We start from the raw sequence: 18,297 nt of genomic DNA on the forward strand, positions 1-18,297 counted from the left end.
ATCAAGCTGCAGTGCGTATTGTAAAATTGTAATCATCCTAAAATGGCAAAATGTGAATACAAGGAAGCATTTTTAGAATTAGGGTTTACTTGCATTTATGATGGAGGAATGAACAAGCCGCAATGCGTCTTGTGCAGTGAAATACTAAGTAATGAATCGATGAAACCAAACAAATTTAAAAGACATTTTGATGCAAAACATAAAAATTTTTCCTTTGAGGGAAAAGATCATACTTTTTTCGAAAGAAAAGAAGCCGATTTAAAAAGACAGCGTTTAGATGCACCAAGTAGTAATAGTTTTCTAATTTCTACCAAACAAGCTACACTTGCTTCTTTTTATGTGGCTTGGCATATTGCAAGACAAAAGAAACCCCATAATATTGCTGAAAAACTTATAAAACCTGCTGCCATTGACATGGCACGTATCATGTGCGGAGATGAAATTTCAAAGAAATTACAAAAGGTACCATTATCAAATGATACAATTCATTTACGAATTAATGATATGTAGTTTGATATTAAGAATCAACTTATTTCTGCTATAAAAATTGCTGGTTTATTTAGTATTCAACTGGATGAAATGACAGATGTAAGTAACGATGCTCAACTAATGGTTTACGTGCAGTATCCAGGGTTAACAGATATACAGGAGGATTTTTTATTTTGCAAATCAATGTCAACAAAAACTAGAGGTGAAGATATATTTCTCATTGTCGATTCGTTTTTTAAAGAAGAGGGATTAAATTGGAATCAGGGTTTCAGTATTTGCACCGACGGTGCAGCTGCCATGACAGCATCTCAAAAGGGTTTTTCGACAAGAGCAAAACAAATGAATTCACAAATTTTATCGGTTCATTGCTTTTTACATAGACAAAATCTTGCTTCAAAAAATTGCTACAAAAAATTTATCGCCCGAATTAAGTATTGTTTTGGATGAAATTGTTACGGTAGTCAATTTTATAAAATCAAGAGCTCTTAACTATAGAATTTTCCGCGAACTGTGTTCAGAATTTGGTGCAGAATATGAACATTTATTATATTACTCTGAAGTTAGATGGCTGTCCCGGGGCAAAGTTGTTCAAAGAGTATTATCATTGCGGACAGAAGTCGAATTTTTTTGAGAGAAAAGAAACACCCATTAGCATATAAATTCTCCGAGTTGAAGTGGATTACTCAAGTTGCTTATTTGGCAGACATTTTGTTTGAAATAAATAATCTAAATACGTCTATGCAAGGACGTAATCATACTATTATTGAATTAACTGAAAAAATTACATGTTTTAAAAATAAACTCAAATTACGGAGAAATAAGGTTGAAGTAAAGAAACTTGCTTCATTTCCGACTCTTAATTTACTTGTTGAAGACAAGAATAGTAATATCACAGATTTTGAAATACAGAAAATTATTATCAATCATTTAGAAAAACTAATAGCAGACTTTGATCGGTATTTTCCTGCAGACCATGTTTTTTATTATAATTGGGTTCGAATGCCATTTGATTTTGATGTAAGTGATTTGCATGAGGAATTTGTTAATATTAATCAATTTCAAGAACAATTAATAGAAATTCAAAGTGACCAAGCACTTCGATACAATTTTTACAAAAACACTCAATCTTTATGTGCTTTCTGGTTAAATCTAAAAACCGAAAAGCCAATAATTGTTAAAGAAGCCCTAAAAGTATTATTGCCCTTTTCAACAACATATATGTGTGAGGCTGGTTTTTCGGCTTTCTGTGTAATCAAAAACAACCACCGGAACAAGTTAAATCCAGAAATAGATTTAAGGTGCTCCTTGACAAGCATTCAACCCAGGTTTGCAGATCTTTCAAAATGTATTCAAGCACAAGGTTCTCATTAAAAGCGTATAAAATGTTATTATAAGATTAAATTTCAATTATTTTTAAAAAGTTTTAAATTTATTTAGTTTGGTCAATAAAAATATTAAAAACACTTGATTATTTATTAAATTTTTCTTGGATCAAAAGTACTTTTGTTTAACTTTATTATTATAAAAAAAATAAAAAATTTGTAAGTTAAATAAGTCATCATAAAGGTTTTTACAAATATGCTCTAAAATAAAGCAATGAAAAAATATTGACTTTTTTTGGGTCGCGACATAAACATTTTTTTCAAATTTGGGTCGCGGCTCAAAAAGGTTAAGAACCACTGTTCTAGTAAATGTTATAACTACATGAAAATCAAATTTATTCTAAAATTTTAATCACTATTTCAAGCTATTCAAAACACCACAAAAATTTGATGATTAAAACTCCTGAAACACACTAACTAAGCCAATTTGAATTACTTTGCATATATTTATTAAGAATATTGTCCCCCTCCTAAAAAGCCAGCTACAACTTTACTTCACACTACTTTCTATTCCCCCCCCCAATTTGTTAGCATTAAGCATAAGGGTTTGAAGGAATTAGGTCATTAAATGATGTGAGAATTGAGCAAAATCAGTTATGCAAATTTTAGCAAACATTACTGTATTAAAATGCGGTAAAAATTATAATCTATACTTAAAAAAATTCAAAGAATTCATGAGCATATGAGTCATAGAATTGAAAGAAAAATATGGCAGTGATTAAAAATTAAATACAAATATTCATAAAATAAAAATGCTTTTCTTGAATTATTGATTATAAAACAAAATAATTACTAAAAAATGCTTACTATGAAATTCTCAGTATAGTCAAAATTTATACCTATGATGTACGCTTCTTGTGTTAATTTTTATTTCACAGAAAAGTTTAGGAAAATTTATTAACACATTTATCAAATATATAAAATTTGGATACACAATTTCACAATTCCAAAAAGAAACATTCAAAATTTCAGGTACCAAAGCATCACATATAATTTACTTTCATATCACGAAAATTTGGCTTTTTTTACAATGTTTTTCAGGTTATATACATAAAATCCTGCATTCTGATAATAAAACCAATCATATCAGATGTGAAACAGTTACTGAAATTAAAAATTTTAACAGCTTGCAAACTATCACTACCCATTAAATGAACAATGAAATACGTTTATTACAAGTTAATGAGAAAATAAAATATGTTTAATTTGCTTTCCTTTGATATAAGTCCTAAATAGATTTAAAAAAAAACACTCACTATAATGTTATCACAGAAACATACCAATTTTTTTGTACATGAGGCAAAATGTCCACATTCAGCAAATTCCAAACAACTTTTGAACCTACGTCAGGATTGTTTACAAAATGTTAAACGACTGGAGGCCAGTGAGCCTAGGGATTTGAACTGCCTCCGCACTTTACTACCCGTTTGCTGGTGAACAGAATTTCTATGAGGTAGAACATCTTGTCTTCTCATAGCTAGGAAACAAAACAAAACAAATATATATATATATATATTACTGACATAATCTACTGATGCTTAAAGCTTTCTAAAAATGTACATGATGAAACCAATGCACAATAAAATGTGTCAATTTCTATTTAAAAACTAAGAAATTTTAGGTAATACAGTACAAAGTCCGAGATCCAGACTCGTCGGGACTTCCGCAATTCCGGATTTTTTCAGATATTAGATCATCAGTTTAAATCTAGTAATATGACATGTAGAAATTAAAAATGTCATTTATGAAAAATTGAAGCATTTATGATCTCAAGGTTGTAAAAATTAAGAAAAAAAAAAAAAAAAAAAATGCTTAATATTTATTTGTTTATTTTAGTACACATTTCTTTCAATATAAGTTGTTCCATTTTTGGTGCTAATACTTTCTCTTTAATTCTGTTGACAGATACAATTTTTTGATCAGTTACACTGTTGAAGTCCTGCAATTGCTGTGTCAAGAATTCTGACTAACTTGTCAATCGAAATTTTTTCGTTTTCAGTAACCTCTGTGTCACTTTCTTACTACAGATTTTGCCATCCATTAATTGATTAATAATTGAGGAGCATTGTCATCACAATGAAAAACTTCTTTTATAATTATCTTCATTTATTACTGCTTCTCAACATTTTTTTACAAAGTCCGTTAATTGGAAAACTTCACCTTTGGTTTGCAATATCCAAAAACCTCTAAAATTCATGGCTCTCATCATGTAATTTAGCTATCATTCACTATACATATTTGGCGATGTATCATGAAATTCGCGACTGGTGACAAGTTGTTCTGCTAAATTTTATCTTCCTTCTATCGTGCACTGAGACAGTTAAATCTGAATTTTATTATACCTATGTCTACTTCTTACACATGTTTAAGGCTTATCTGAGTCCTGAATAAATAAATTTCCACATATACTTTAGGCTTAGTAAGAGCCAGCAGTAGATACCTTACCACCTGATGCATTCTCAACGAGTCCTAAATTCTGCTACCAAGCGCCTCCCTTTGCCTTCCCTAAATTCTGCCTCCCAGTGGGGCTATACGAGTCCTGGCGCAGGTCTGGGTTTATGTGAATAACAAATTATTCTTAATTCAAATAGCATTAAATGTAATATTTTGGTCTATGAGTAAGTATCATTAACAAAATCTATTTTTAGCATACGGAAAGAAATTTTTGTTAAATTTTTCCTCGCCAACATTTCTTAGAGCATTTAACTTGAATCTATAATCATTGCCAAGCTTAATGTCAACATAAAAGGTTACCATACTCTTTACTATTCAATTACTAACATAAAAAAAATTGTTTAGGCATCGCTACATAAGACATTACTCAAGTTGTCATGTGTTGATAAACATGTGGTGATGAAAACAAAATATGGCTAATCTTTGGAATATGGTAACAGGTAGTTGGGCGACATTTTGGTAAGGTGATAAAGGTTACTAGCTAGTACTTTAGCAGTGTACATGGATAAAGTCAAGAGTGTGCGCAATGCCACTTTTGTGCAATTCTGGGACGTTTTTTTAAGTGAAAATAGGTCAACGTGTATATGGATACCGTGTATGTGCAATTCTTAAAAACGCGGCAAACAGTTTGCGATTCTGCACTTTCTCCCAATTTCGCACCTAATCTTCGTCAGGATTAAGCACTTTTGTTCCATAAAAGTTCTAGCATAAGCATAATTCGGCTAGCAGATTGTTGGAAGAAAATGTTGAGGGGGGGGAATTGCTTTTACTTCATGAAAACAAAATGGCGTCCAAACAAAAACTAGCAGGTTGCTGTAGCAGGGTTGGGCGCCAAATTTTTGCCAAAAAATCGCCAAGTTACCATAATCCAAAGATTAACCCAAAATATAATAAATAATGATTCGTCAGGGATATAAAATATTAGTAGGTGTGAGATCAATGATGTATGTATGTAGAATGTTTCAGTTTAAGATGTATGCCAAGCAGATACGCAGCAATGAAGCCAAATTATTACAAATTCATGCTAAAATGATTGTTTCTTCAATAATGAGATATTTTATTTAGTGACGAAGTGAAATTAAGAATAGGGACTCTCCATATGTTTTATTATGCATGGAGGAGGGAAATCAAATACACATGTGTAAAGCATAAAAAGGAAAGGAAAAAAAAGAAAAAAAAGAAAGTGGGGGGGGGGAGGAATTTAAAAGGCTTCAGATTTTAAATTTTTTTTAAAGGGGCATTTTCAACTGTTAATTATATTTATTAAAAATCATGTTCTAAAGACTAAAACTATAAAATTCAGTTCAACAGCAATATCGCAAATTAATTTTAAAATGAGCATATCTTTAGAATTTTTTATACAGAGTCTCACATGCTGTAGATAAAAATGTTTTTTCGTACAATGTTGCCATTGCTCACTTTGAAATCGTTTAGTTTTTTAATCAAAAAGTGTTACAAAATCTTAAATCGATAATAAAACAATTTTCAAATTCAAATTAGGGCTTCCACATTCCTATATTCTATGGAAGATTTCGTTATTCAAATTTTGATGGGTCTAGGTACCATTGTTTTATCACAATGCGAGAAACATACATACATTTATGCAGATTATTCATTATTTAATTTCTTTAAATATAAGCCACGGTGATAATATATGGTGGCAACAGTTTGAAAAGTGATACAGCCTTTTAAAGTTTTCGACACAAATTGCCAAAGCATAGTCCTTCAGTCCAAATTGCCCCACTGGACTAAGTTGGTGGTAGCTTTGAGGTCTGGATTTCAGATCATTCCGGATACCATACTTTATACTGTATGTATGATACAGAAAATATAAAAATGGAATTTAGAATTAAAATGTGATATAGATGAATAGCTATATTACCTAAAGTTTTTATTAATTGTAGAATTTCCTATACATGTTAAAATTCAATTAAACACTAAATTATTAGTACGAAATTAGAAATTTGGATCTTTAATAATTGAAATGATATTTATTCACATCTCCCATACGAAAAAGAAAAAGTTTGAAAAATTTGCCCATTTTCCCACACAATGTAGGAACAGATAATATGATACTCAAGCAAAACAAGCATGCAACTTAAATGTCATTTCATTTAACTTAAGTCTCCCCCCGTCCCATATTGCAAAACATCATTATCCATGATAATATTGAATCATCCTATAGGATGCGGCTTTAAACACCTGCCAGACCACATTTTCATTTTCGGCCACTGAATGATTTGAGAAGAGCAACATTTTTCAGTTTTATATAGCCCTATACACAATAAGTGAATTCCAAGGACCAACATTTGGATTAGAATGTTGCAAATACTGGTTTCTTTTTGTTGGGTTTTTAGCACTTATTAGAATTAAAGTTTTAGTAAAAGTAAACATCTCTGTTTTATTGTTCTCACAAAACTCTTTATACATCAATCAGCCAATGTATATCGGAAATTTTTTCACACTAGCATTTTCAACATTGATGCAACTACAAGACCAAGAATTTTTGAAATTTTTTAATATATGCTATGTGAAGCATTGCAAGGTTATGAGCGGACAAGTCTGACCCAAAAAGATAAGTATTAAATGAAAGAAAAAGCATTAACACATGAAATGAAATTGTTTAAATAATTATATTATCTGAAACAAATATTAATGAAATAAGAAAAATGATAACACTGAGCATTTTTTCTTGTTTTTTTTCTTTGTAAATTCTGGTTTTTTTTAAGATGATAAATGCTTCATTATTTCACAAACAACCCCTTCTCATTTTTTATTTTGTAATTTCTACATGTAATCTTACTAGATTTTAATTCATTATCTAAAATCTGGAAATTTTTGAAATCCTGAATCACCAAGATTTTCATGATTTTGGATCTTGAACCTCGTACTGTACGTATTTAATTTTAACATAAAGTAATTATTATAATATAAATAAATACCCATTACAGGGTTCATACACATTTCTGCACATGGAAATTAAGTACTTTTAAGAACCATTAATGAAAAAAATTAAGGACCCATCATGAAACGGGAACTGAATAAATTCAATTAAAGATTTTAGCTATGCTTGAACTTCACTTTTGTGATACCATCCTAAAAATAAAATAGATTCACAAGTAGAATGCATTATTATTAAACATAATTTAACAAACATAATTATAAAAAAAAATTTGAGAATAAAATCAACTATATAAAATTTATCAGGTAGCATAACATATTTTACCCTTATAATAGTTGGACATATATGAAAGAATATCAAGGATATTTTGTGTTTTACTAACACTTAACTTTATGTTGATTTTTTTTTTTTTTGTCTCATTTTGTCACATACTTGCTCAGTTAGTAATATTTAGTAATATTAGTTTTAGTAAATAGCAGGTAGATTTTATGTTAACTGGCATAGGTTAAAATGAGAAGTAAAATCATAATCAGCATGATTCATTACAGAAGACTGGCTGGTGCCACTGCTGCTGCTTTTCTACAGAAAAGGCCTGCTAATTGAAACAAACCTGAAAGCTTAATATAGGCATGGTTGACAAGTTTCGAAGAACGTTAGTTATGCTCTGCCTGTCTGACGTAGTTAGTGTCATAACTTTGTATAGAATTTCTGGAGTTGTAACCCAGTTAATATATTTTAAGGTTCCAATAAGCCACTAAAACACTTGAGGTGATAAGCTGTTTTGTATTATTTAAAGTCTCACTAGATGCAAAGAATTGAGTTTTACATTAATTTTTGCATTTTTGTGCTAGATCTTGCAACTATGGTAAAGATTAATGAAAGGCAATAACTCAGTTTAATATGCAGAGATAACTTTTAAGGGTGACCAGTTAGTTACAAATAACTATATTGGATAGTTAGATACCCTGTAGAGTTGTTAGGTTTTTTTTGAAGCAAGAGATTTGAAAAATGAGCAATGCCCTCACCTGGACCTCTCGAATATGTGCTGAGTATGCTAATTGTTACACCACGAAGGCATGCAGAAAGGAGGGAGAAAATGTCTAAAATATAAATGTTTCAAGAAATTATATTCTAAATTTAATGTGACAACTTTTAGAGAGCTAATTTTGTTTTCAAACTGATTTTACATTGTTAAAGATGAAATTGTATTTCATAATAATGCATCCTACATATCAGATCCATAGCTAAGATTTTCATCGCCCGGGGGCAAATGAAAATTCCGTGTCTCCTCCTATTTGCCAAAACCTTATAACCTTTAGTCATTATAGATTTACATGGCCATTATTAAATTTATTTTTTAAAAATATATGTTAAAAAAGCATTATTAAAATCACAATCTATTAACATGTCACAGTTTTAAATATGTGCAATTTATGACATTCATTCTTAGACGATATTTGTGCATCTTTTTAATATGAAGCCTTTCCAGACATTCTGGCTATTGTATATAATTTTCCTTCTCTTTAAGCATCTTTTCTAACAATTAGAAATTTGTTTCAATATGCAAACCAATACTCCCACTAGTTTCTGCATGTTTTATCTTCTAACTTGTCAGTCTACCGACTAGGTACCTATGAGGTTTTAACTGATGTGATAAAAGTTAAATGGTCCCAAACATCTGACAGACATGAAGCAAATTACCGCTATGTCTGAAAGTAACTACAAAGTCAGATAAAGGTTTAGATAAACCTCTTATTTAAAAAGACCTTAGAATATAAAGGCATGTTCTTATGCCAGCAAAATCAACTACAGCTTATGGTAATTGAATTAAACAGGAACACTCAAATTCAAACTAAAAATGTGGACTAGTAGTCAAGGGCTATATGATTTAATTTTAATCTAAGCGGGCTCAGTAACACATTGTAACAAACTCACAATTCATAATGTAACAAATTCAAATATCAGCAGCGATAACACAAAGACTAATAATTACAAATTACCAGAGCTGGTAAGAACTAATGCAGCATGAATGTTCATTCTGGTGAGGAAACAGAAAATTATACCAAAGGCAACAACAATTCTAAACAACTGCTTAATTGACATAATAATAACCGCACATATCTTTGAAGAATAATTTTCTTTCTCTTTATGTATTCGGTTTCTTTCTTCAATACATTTCTTCTTCATTTTAGAATTTTTAGATTTTAATTAGATTTCCATTATTCTAAAAAGCTAAATGCATTTAGAATGTATAAGAAAAGATGCTACTTTTATTTCTTTAGTAGCAACAAACTGAGTTTACGCACTGAGCAACAAAATCTAGAAATGGCAAAATTTTAGAACTTAGGAAGGCACTAGGCAGCAGAATTTAGGATCCACAGAGATTGCATCAGGTGGAAAAATGCGTAGTGTATGATGCACAGAGCGGTAGCTAGGGTTTTCAGTTCCCAGGAACAACTGAAGTTTTTGCATGCCAAGAATGAAAAACATTTCATTCTAAAATTTTGTAACATCAATTCAGCACCCCATCGATGCTGCGCTCCGGTACAGATGTCCCCCCTCCTTACCCCACACTAGCTAGGCTACTGATGATGCATTGAGACATAGTATAAGATGAATCTTTTAAATTATCAGTTTACAATTTCTTTAGTAATAGGAAAATTCCTTTCTATAAATGCCTGGATTGGATTATTCAGTTATGGCAAAGCACACGAGGGCTATCTGCCTAAAGGAAGGGATGCCTTCATGGAGGACTTTCTAAGTCTTTAAATGCCTGTTCATGGTTTAAGATTAGAATTATTTTTGATATTTCTCATGCTTGTGTCTCGTGAAAAGTAGAGAAAACAAAGGGAAGATAAACATGTTAAGAAAAAGACTTCTAGTATCAGAAGTAAAACATTCAAATATTATGTTTTCATTGTTCTTCCGAAAATTCTCCAGAAAGTAAAAGTTCATCACAAATGTTCTGCAAAATATATCCATTATGTGTTAATACCATGAAGACATTTTTCTGGAATCTTCTAGATTCGTGGGTCTATAAATCTTGCCTTCAAACCCTTCTAAACTTTCCAAGTTGCAATGTCCAAAATCCTAAAGAAAAATTACTCCTACCAATTCTGTAACAACAAAAAGCCAGAAATATGTTGAAAAAAAAAAATCAGAGGGAAAAAACGTAAAATTAACCTTATAGAGAAAACTGATTCACATTTGATACAATTATATGGGAAAAACTCTTACCATGGAAAAAGCAAAATGAAGGAATTTTTAATTAATTATAGCTATTTTGCTTTTGCTAAGAATTGTTTCATAAACTGTGCTAAAGCATCATTTAAGCATTTATTATCTTGTTTATTTTTCAGATTCAAAATATTGTATATTAAGTCGTCAAAATGGAATGTAATGTCACTTTAGAATATGATAGCAAAAGATAAAAACGGTTCATTTTATTGTGATTTCTTAAATACAATTTCAATATATCAGCATTATTTTAATGAAATCTATTAATGATATAATGTTTAAAACAGTACTGTCGAAAAATTCCCATATTTTTGAATTAAAAATTTTCTTTAGAAACTGATCGCCAAATTTGGAACTGTTTAATAAAGAATTCATATTTCCAATAGTGAAAAGCTGTTTAAGAGCTCTTCATTAGAAAAAATGAAATAATTTCAAAATGCTTATGGTTCACTTCTTGCTCAGAAACTTGAGTATTCCACCGTTTATATTAGAAACAGGAACAAATTATAATCTATGGAACCTATTCACCCATTCAAAAGATAACTATATTTTTCAATGAATCGCCAAAAAATATTTGTCCAAAATGCTAATTCCTGAAAATGGCAGTCGTAAAAACAATTTCAGATGATTAAAATTAAGGACCTTCTCCTGAATTTAGTTGAAATTAAGGACTTTTACAGACCAGAAAACCTGAGGACTTTTAAGGACTCTTAGGGAATGTACAAACCCTGTATTAATTATTAAAAACTTTCTTTTGACTGTATTTTGTATTCACAAGCAGATTGTTTATTTTTAACTCTCTTTGAAGCATTTATTGCCAAATATGTTTACTTTTATTTAGGATCTCTTGTGATATGTAACGAATTTTATTATAGTGAACCATGTTCATAAATTTTACATATACTGGTATCATAAAAAAGCAGGAAGAGCTAAATGAAAAACAGAAATATACTTATAAATTAATAAGTGCTCCTTCTTTGCTCAATAACATACACATGAAGGACTTAAAAATTATTCATTAGTAACTGAGTAACTTAAGTTGAATCCTAAACACTAAAAATAGTTAGTTTGGTGGCAATACATGTAGTGGTCTTTAAGATTATTAATGTTCATGGAAGAAAATTTTATTTAACAATTCCCCAGACAATTTTCAATTTGTAAAGAGTAATCTTGATACTATGAAACAAATCTACTAGAAATAATATACATAAAATGCTGTTCTTTTAAGGAAGGGGGAATATTTATGCCTAATTTACTGTGTTTTTCCTTTTTTTTCTGTTTTAGATTTTCTTTTAAAAATGTTCTAATAAAAATGAATTTAAAGACATTTACCTTGAAGATCATGTTCTGTAATAAATTCTTGAGAATCACTGTCCTCGTCATCTTGTTGGGAATAATGAAGATCTTGAAGATATGGTAAAACACTCATGCTACAAAATTCATCTTCACTATTCAAAGGAATACAAGGGTATTCTTCATTATCTGAATATTTCTTTTTAACCCAGCTGAAAAAGTATAAGAAACATAATTATAGAAAATTTATTTTACAGCATGAGTTTTGATGACATAAAATTTATATTCATCTTAATACTCGCAATGCCAAACATTCAGAATTTTTCAAGTTATTTTATTTTCTGTTTTTGAAAAATTAAAGTTTTTTAATTAAAATTTTAACTTAAAAATTTAATGAAAATGATAAAACTCATGAACTAATAAATTGGATCATAACAGTTGAAATCCACAAGTCCAAAATAGTCTGTTAAAAAAAAAAAAAAAAAAGTTTTACTATAGGAATTTTCTAGTCAAGGAGCAAAGTGACAATATAGGTATTCTTATGTGTGCTTTCCCTTTGTTGTAATAAAGGCTTTGTATACATGCTTTTATAAACGCCTCAGTATGACAGGCAAATTTCCAAAGGTGAAATTTCAGATGCCAAGCTTCCAGAAAGATAAATTCCAAACTTCCATGTTTTTAACCCTTTCTGGAAAGGAAAGGAAGTTTCACTTTCACAATATAACTATGGAACAGACCATCGTGTATGTGTATATATATATATATATACACAGGATTATATATATAAGTATAAAATATGATTGCTACATTAAGAAAGTAATAATAATTGGCAACCTCTAAATTAACCCTTATATGTTTGTTCATTTTTCTCCTAAATTCAAAAACATTCTAATGTCATATTACTCTTACATAATGCTGGATACAAATGGAACTGACACCCCAAAGACAACCAATAGCAGCTTAGCTTTACATATGCATGCCCTTCACATGCCTATGCATTACTAGAAATTAATTCACATTAAGTATAGTAAATAACTAATACAATTCAGGCTTAATTCAGTACACAATAGGAGCAAGACAAAATTTAGCGAAACAACTTGGCTTTTGTCGCCAATCTTGTGGTACACAGCCAATAATGTATAACGGACGCTATTACGCTAGGCTAAAATTATCTTTACTGATTCTAAGGCATTTCAGTTAATGAAGCGGACTGCGCTGCTCTCTAATCTTCTAGTTTGATCCAGCTTATTATTTTTTGTAGACTTATTATTACAGCAATTTTATAAAAACTAAGCTTGAACTTTTGATTATGTCGAAAAGAGTTTCCAATTCTGGAGCTGCCAAAGGATCTACAAAGCAAAACCATGTTTCGATGTCTATTACGCAAAAAGTGGAATTGCTGCAAAAAATGGATATAAAGGCATATCTGTCTTAAAATTATCGGAGGAGAATGGCATTGGAAAGTCAACTGTATATGACATAAGAAAAAAGGAAAAGGAACTTTTTGAATTTTTTGTGGAAACAACTTAAACAACTTACATTGAAAGAAATGTTTAATAAAGTAAACAAATAAATATTAAGCTTTTTTTTTTTGTAAATTTTGATACCCTTTAGATCATAATTGTTCTTTATTTCATAAATTACAATTTCATATTTTAATTGTATAATTTCTGCATGCCATCTTACCAGATTTAAATTGATGATCTAATATCCGAAAAAATCCCAAATCCGGAATCGCCGAAGTCCCGGCGAGTCCGGATTTCGGACTTTGCACTGTACATAAAAAATGTTTTACTTACTCATGTTCTCTGATAAGTTTTAATGTAAACCTTTCTTTAGGATCTTTACGAAGCATACCTATGAAAAATGAAAAAAAAATTATATCTTATGTATTTCAGATAACAATGTATAAATACTGATATGAAGTAGAAATCTCTTAATTTTGTTTTACTAGCAAGAAATATCCAACTTATAATACTTTTTTTATTAAAAAAAAAACTCAATACATACAGCATCAAACAATACAAAAGTAATATACAATTTTGTGTTAAATGCACTTAACTTTTTACCATGTACTTTAATTAGTTAACCTTCCAAGCAGCCATGTGTGGCCTCAAAATCATAAATTTCTCAGAAGGGCTATGAATATTTTCTTACACTGCTGGCGATCTAAAATGCAACACAAAGAAGAACCAGAGATACCAAAGCCAAATTTATTTCAGAGATTATAGATAGTATTAATATTAATTTATTTTGAAATACAGCCTTCTTTGAGGTGAGGAAGACAAGGAAATCAGTAATGAGTGTTGCTTCCTCGTTAGTCAATAACTGCAGCTACATCCTGCAGCACTAAGTAAAAGAAGGCAGGCTTTGGATGAGTGGCAGAATGGCAGCCCGTGTTACCTCCACATGAAGCGAAAGTTCATCTGGTATCTGCGGATGTGGCATGTCAAGCTAGGCACTCTTCAATCATTGACCAGATATGTTTGATGTGCAATAGATCTGGAGAATGGGCAGGCCAGAGTAACAATGTAATATAATGGGCTAAGAAGAAAGCTTGAATACTGTGTGCAATGAGCGGTCATACACTGTCCTCTTGAAATGTTGCCACAGGCAAACCCTGAAAGGAAGAACAGACTGCAAAACCTCCGAGATACAGTGTTAGCTCATAAGTGCACCAATACTGCATACTAGGAGGTGCGAGAGAGGAATCCAACACCACCCAACACTATAACACCGGGTGCAGGACCAGTATGATGCTATATAACATAACAGTCGAGCAGCCGCTCTCCAGTCTCCAAACTCGAATCCGACCACTGTGGTACAGTCGGCAGAGGCTTGATTTGTCTGAAAAATCACTGTCATCTGTCCATTTTCACCATTAAGTGTACCACTGCAAATGTGAAAGAATCTTGTTTATCGTACATATATAGTATAATGGGAGGAAGGTATAACCCAGAAGCAGAATTCAGCAAACACTGCTGCCACCTCTGGCAATAACTACAGCTGTAATATGGTTAGGTATTGAGCCGACCTCAGCAGATAGGGGTACTTCATTCCACGCAACTTCAACTCTATGCTAGAGTTCATCAATCATAGCGTTTGGCTTATGCTGACATGCCAGTCTCTCGACAACCCAGACTAGATGTTCTCAAAGGGTGAGAAATCTGGAGAATGTGCTAGACAGGCAATAACTCACCTTTTGTGTTTGTTGAAAGATGGTATCATGCAGGCTTCGAAAATAGGGTATGGCCATAAGCCTCAATATGTCAAAAATATAATGATGGTTGTTCACAAAATTGGCTTTAAAAATAAGAAGTTACTGGCATTTGTATCCAGTGACATCCCATACCAGTACGCCAGGTTCATATAATGAGAACAATTGCAAGCTGGCAATGTTTATTTTCCTGAATGCATCCACAGTTACTTATGTCCATTACGATGCTGTATGCAGAAATGGAATTTGTCTGAAAAGATGAAATGGTGCCATATCTGTGTCTAATGTTGTCATTCACTGTAGACATGGCTTGTCTCTGCTGCAGCATCAAGGGAAGCCGCAACAATGATCACAATGTTCACAGTTTGTGGTGTTGCAGGCATTGTCACACTATTGGTGCAGACACTTGTCATCCTATGCACAGCCAGGTCCTCACTCAGGATACATGACATGGCTGTACAATCCAACAAGGCCAAGAAAACATGTCTGTCCTCTCAGGTGTTAGTGGCCAGAGCCATCGAGATCCTTCATGGCACTCATTATAGCCCTCTTTAAACGATCAATTTCATATTTGCTTGATAGTCATGGGATCTTAACCAATCTCGTATAACATTTAACCACATTTATCATGATCCTGCCATGGCCAAATTCTGAGCAGTGCTGATAAGTTTCTCCTAATATAAGGCATAATACAACCTCAAACAACCAACATTTAAATGAGATTCCCAAATGAGAAACCACTATGCAATCTTCCCATTAATAATGTAAAAAGCATTATTCATACCTGCTTTGTGCTCATGTACTGGAATGCTAATCATTTTCATATCCCAATATGTAACACCTTAAATGCAGTTTATGATTATTGTTAAAATGCCACCTTCATTGTGTAGCAATTTTAATGGCAAGCAGTATATTTTTGTTTCATAACCCCAACCCATAATCTCATACATTAATTACTATAATCTTAATATAATATCATCATTTATAGACTATTATCATATATTTTTAAATTTCATTTTTACAACTATTCAGCATATTTGTTTTTTAAAAGTTTTTTTAAACTGTTTTTGATGATTTCTTTTTCATACTTAAATGACACCATAAATTAATTAATACAGACATATTTTATTTATTCTGCCACTTGTTGCCAGCAACTTTCAGCATATTTGATAATAATCAGATAAATTGATTTGGAAAGCACAATATAAGCTCAGTAAAAAATCAAAATAAATTCAAACATATAAAAACATTTGATTCAAATCTGTAACTAAAGAATACATCAGTTAAGCATTTAGCTACCCTATTATTTTTAGTAATAAGCCCAGTAACCTTTGTGTTGAAATGTTTTGATATATTCTTAATAAGTGAACATTTTCTAGAATAAGACTCTATATTGCAGAAGGAATATCTCATAAAAATACCTAGAAGCAAATCTTGTAAAAGTGGATCTAGATCTTCAGGAACTTCAAATTCTCCTTTACCGATGTTTTCGAATAATTTATAAATATTATCACCTTCAAATGGATATCTTCCAGTAGTAAAATTATACCTAAAGAAATAAAAAATAAAATAAAAATATTTAAATTTCTTATATTTAATTAATAATACAATATTTTCTTTATTAACCTTGTACACAAAATAAATGGGACAATTCTATATCTCCCGTTCTACTGGACCTATTGCCGAAATTTAACTTGCGTTTTCCATATTTTGAAAACGCGAATATTAGATTTATATATAGCAGACATGGCCATACTGTGGCTCGTGAGCTATTGCGATTCTTTGTCATCTAAAACACATTTTTCTTCTGAATTTTATGCTGGGCATCAGTAAAATTGTTTTTCCATAGTTTTTGGAAAAAATGTTTAACGATTTCTTAGGTTAGGATCCAAAGATTCAAATGATCTCATGTTAACTGTGTGGAGAAACAAAATTATTTTTTAAGGAAAAGCCTAAACAAGTTAATAGCTTATTTTACAATAAATATTCTTTCTTAAATAACAGTTTTTCTGCAGTGTGCATTGAGGTATATCATGTAATTTATCCTTTCTAAAAGACTGTTCATGAATAAAAAAAATGCTCAATTTTCTTTTAAATAATGATTTGTAATTTACTGAAATAACATTTTTTAAATGTAATTGTAGACTGATGAATATGCTTCTGATTCATTTTACTTCTACTAAAATAACACAACAGTACAAGTACCATTGCCCAGTACAAGAGTCACAAATTTTTATTTTCTTGAGACTTAACTTTTCTGAACACAAAACAGCACATATAAGATGGTTTGTGACTTCTAATTTATGTACTTAAATATTTTATGCTATAACACATACTAAAAAAGGTTAAAAAATATTTATAGAAGTATTAAAAACATAAGTTTCTTACAATGTAACACCAGATGACCATATATCTACTTTAAAACCAGAGAAGCTTTCCAAACCAATAGCAATTTCTGGTGGCTGAAAAGCAGGAGATCCTTGACTTGTATAACAAATATCATCTTTGGCAAATCGATCTAATGCCTTCAAAAAAATAAAATATATATATTTAATTAAAGGATAAAATGTGTCCTTCATTTTTAAACTGCTAGACAAATATATGGTTTTGTACAATCTTATTGATATTTAACTATAATATTACATGCATAAGAATTTATTAAATTCAGAATTTTATTTACTATGATCATTAAAAAATATGAGGTTTCAAACAACCACCATTTTCCAAGTGACAGAGCTGAATAAAATGCTTTCTTTGGGAAGGAAGGTCTGAAATAAAAGCAACACTTCTCATCATGAATACAGTCAAATAAGCTGAATTATTTACTATGGTCCACTACAGTAAACTGATGATAATTAAAACCACAAGAAATTTAAACTTTACAGTACATGAAAAAAATTTTTTATGATATTAATACATCTCTATGTAGTTAGCTTTTGTAGTGGAGCAAACATACAAATAATCTTCAGTATTCCATCATATATGTTTTCTAGCATTTATGGAGTTATACTTCTAGAAGCTGATTTTACATAATAAATCCATCAGATCCCAACCAATAGTAAAATAAAAAAATATTTAAAAACACAATACCTTTAGAATTATTGATATACAATCTTGTGCTTGTCTTGAGATAAACAAAAAGCATGAGACATACATAAAACATAAAACTTGATATAACAATATATAAAAATCACGATACTGATGTTTGATGGACATCATCATCTAAAATGTATCTTAAAAAAAAAAAAAAAAAAAAAAAAAAAAAAAAAAAAATTGCACCAACAGAAGTTAAATATGGAGACCAGGAGGAGACCATATGAAGT

At 30.6% G+C, this 18,297-nt stretch overlaps 1 protein-coding gene across 1 annotated transcript in view; it reads right to left on the reverse strand.

Annotated features, from left to right (window-relative positions):
- Positions 1 to 18,297, reverse strand: part of LOC118197733 (serine/threonine-protein kinase STK11-like) — a 44,933-nt gene that overhangs the window by 12,816 nt on the left and 13,820 nt on the right. Inside the window, exons 4-8 of the mRNA XM_085818029.1 lie at positions 17,363 to 17,499; positions 16,396 to 16,523; positions 13,557 to 13,614; positions 11,797 to 11,969; positions 3,152 to 3,348 (exon numbers count right to left, since the gene is read on the reverse strand). Coding sequence (XP_085674155.1) covers positions 3,218 to 3,348; positions 11,797 to 11,969; positions 13,557 to 13,614; positions 16,396 to 16,523; positions 17,363 to 17,499 — 627 coding nt within the window. The 3' untranslated portion in view covers positions 3,152 to 3,217. The remainder of the gene's footprint in view (positions 1 to 3,151; positions 3,349 to 11,796; positions 11,970 to 13,556; positions 13,615 to 16,395; positions 16,524 to 17,362; positions 17,500 to 18,297) is intronic.

The sequence above is a fragment of the Stegodyphus dumicola genome, chromosome 6 (genome assembly GCF_044657685.1).
Source record: "Stegodyphus dumicola isolate Sdum_Otavi_A_Nest chromosome 6, ASM4465768v1".
Classification (NCBI taxonomy): Eukaryota; Metazoa; Arthropoda; class Arachnida; order Araneae; family Eresidae; genus Stegodyphus; species Stegodyphus dumicola.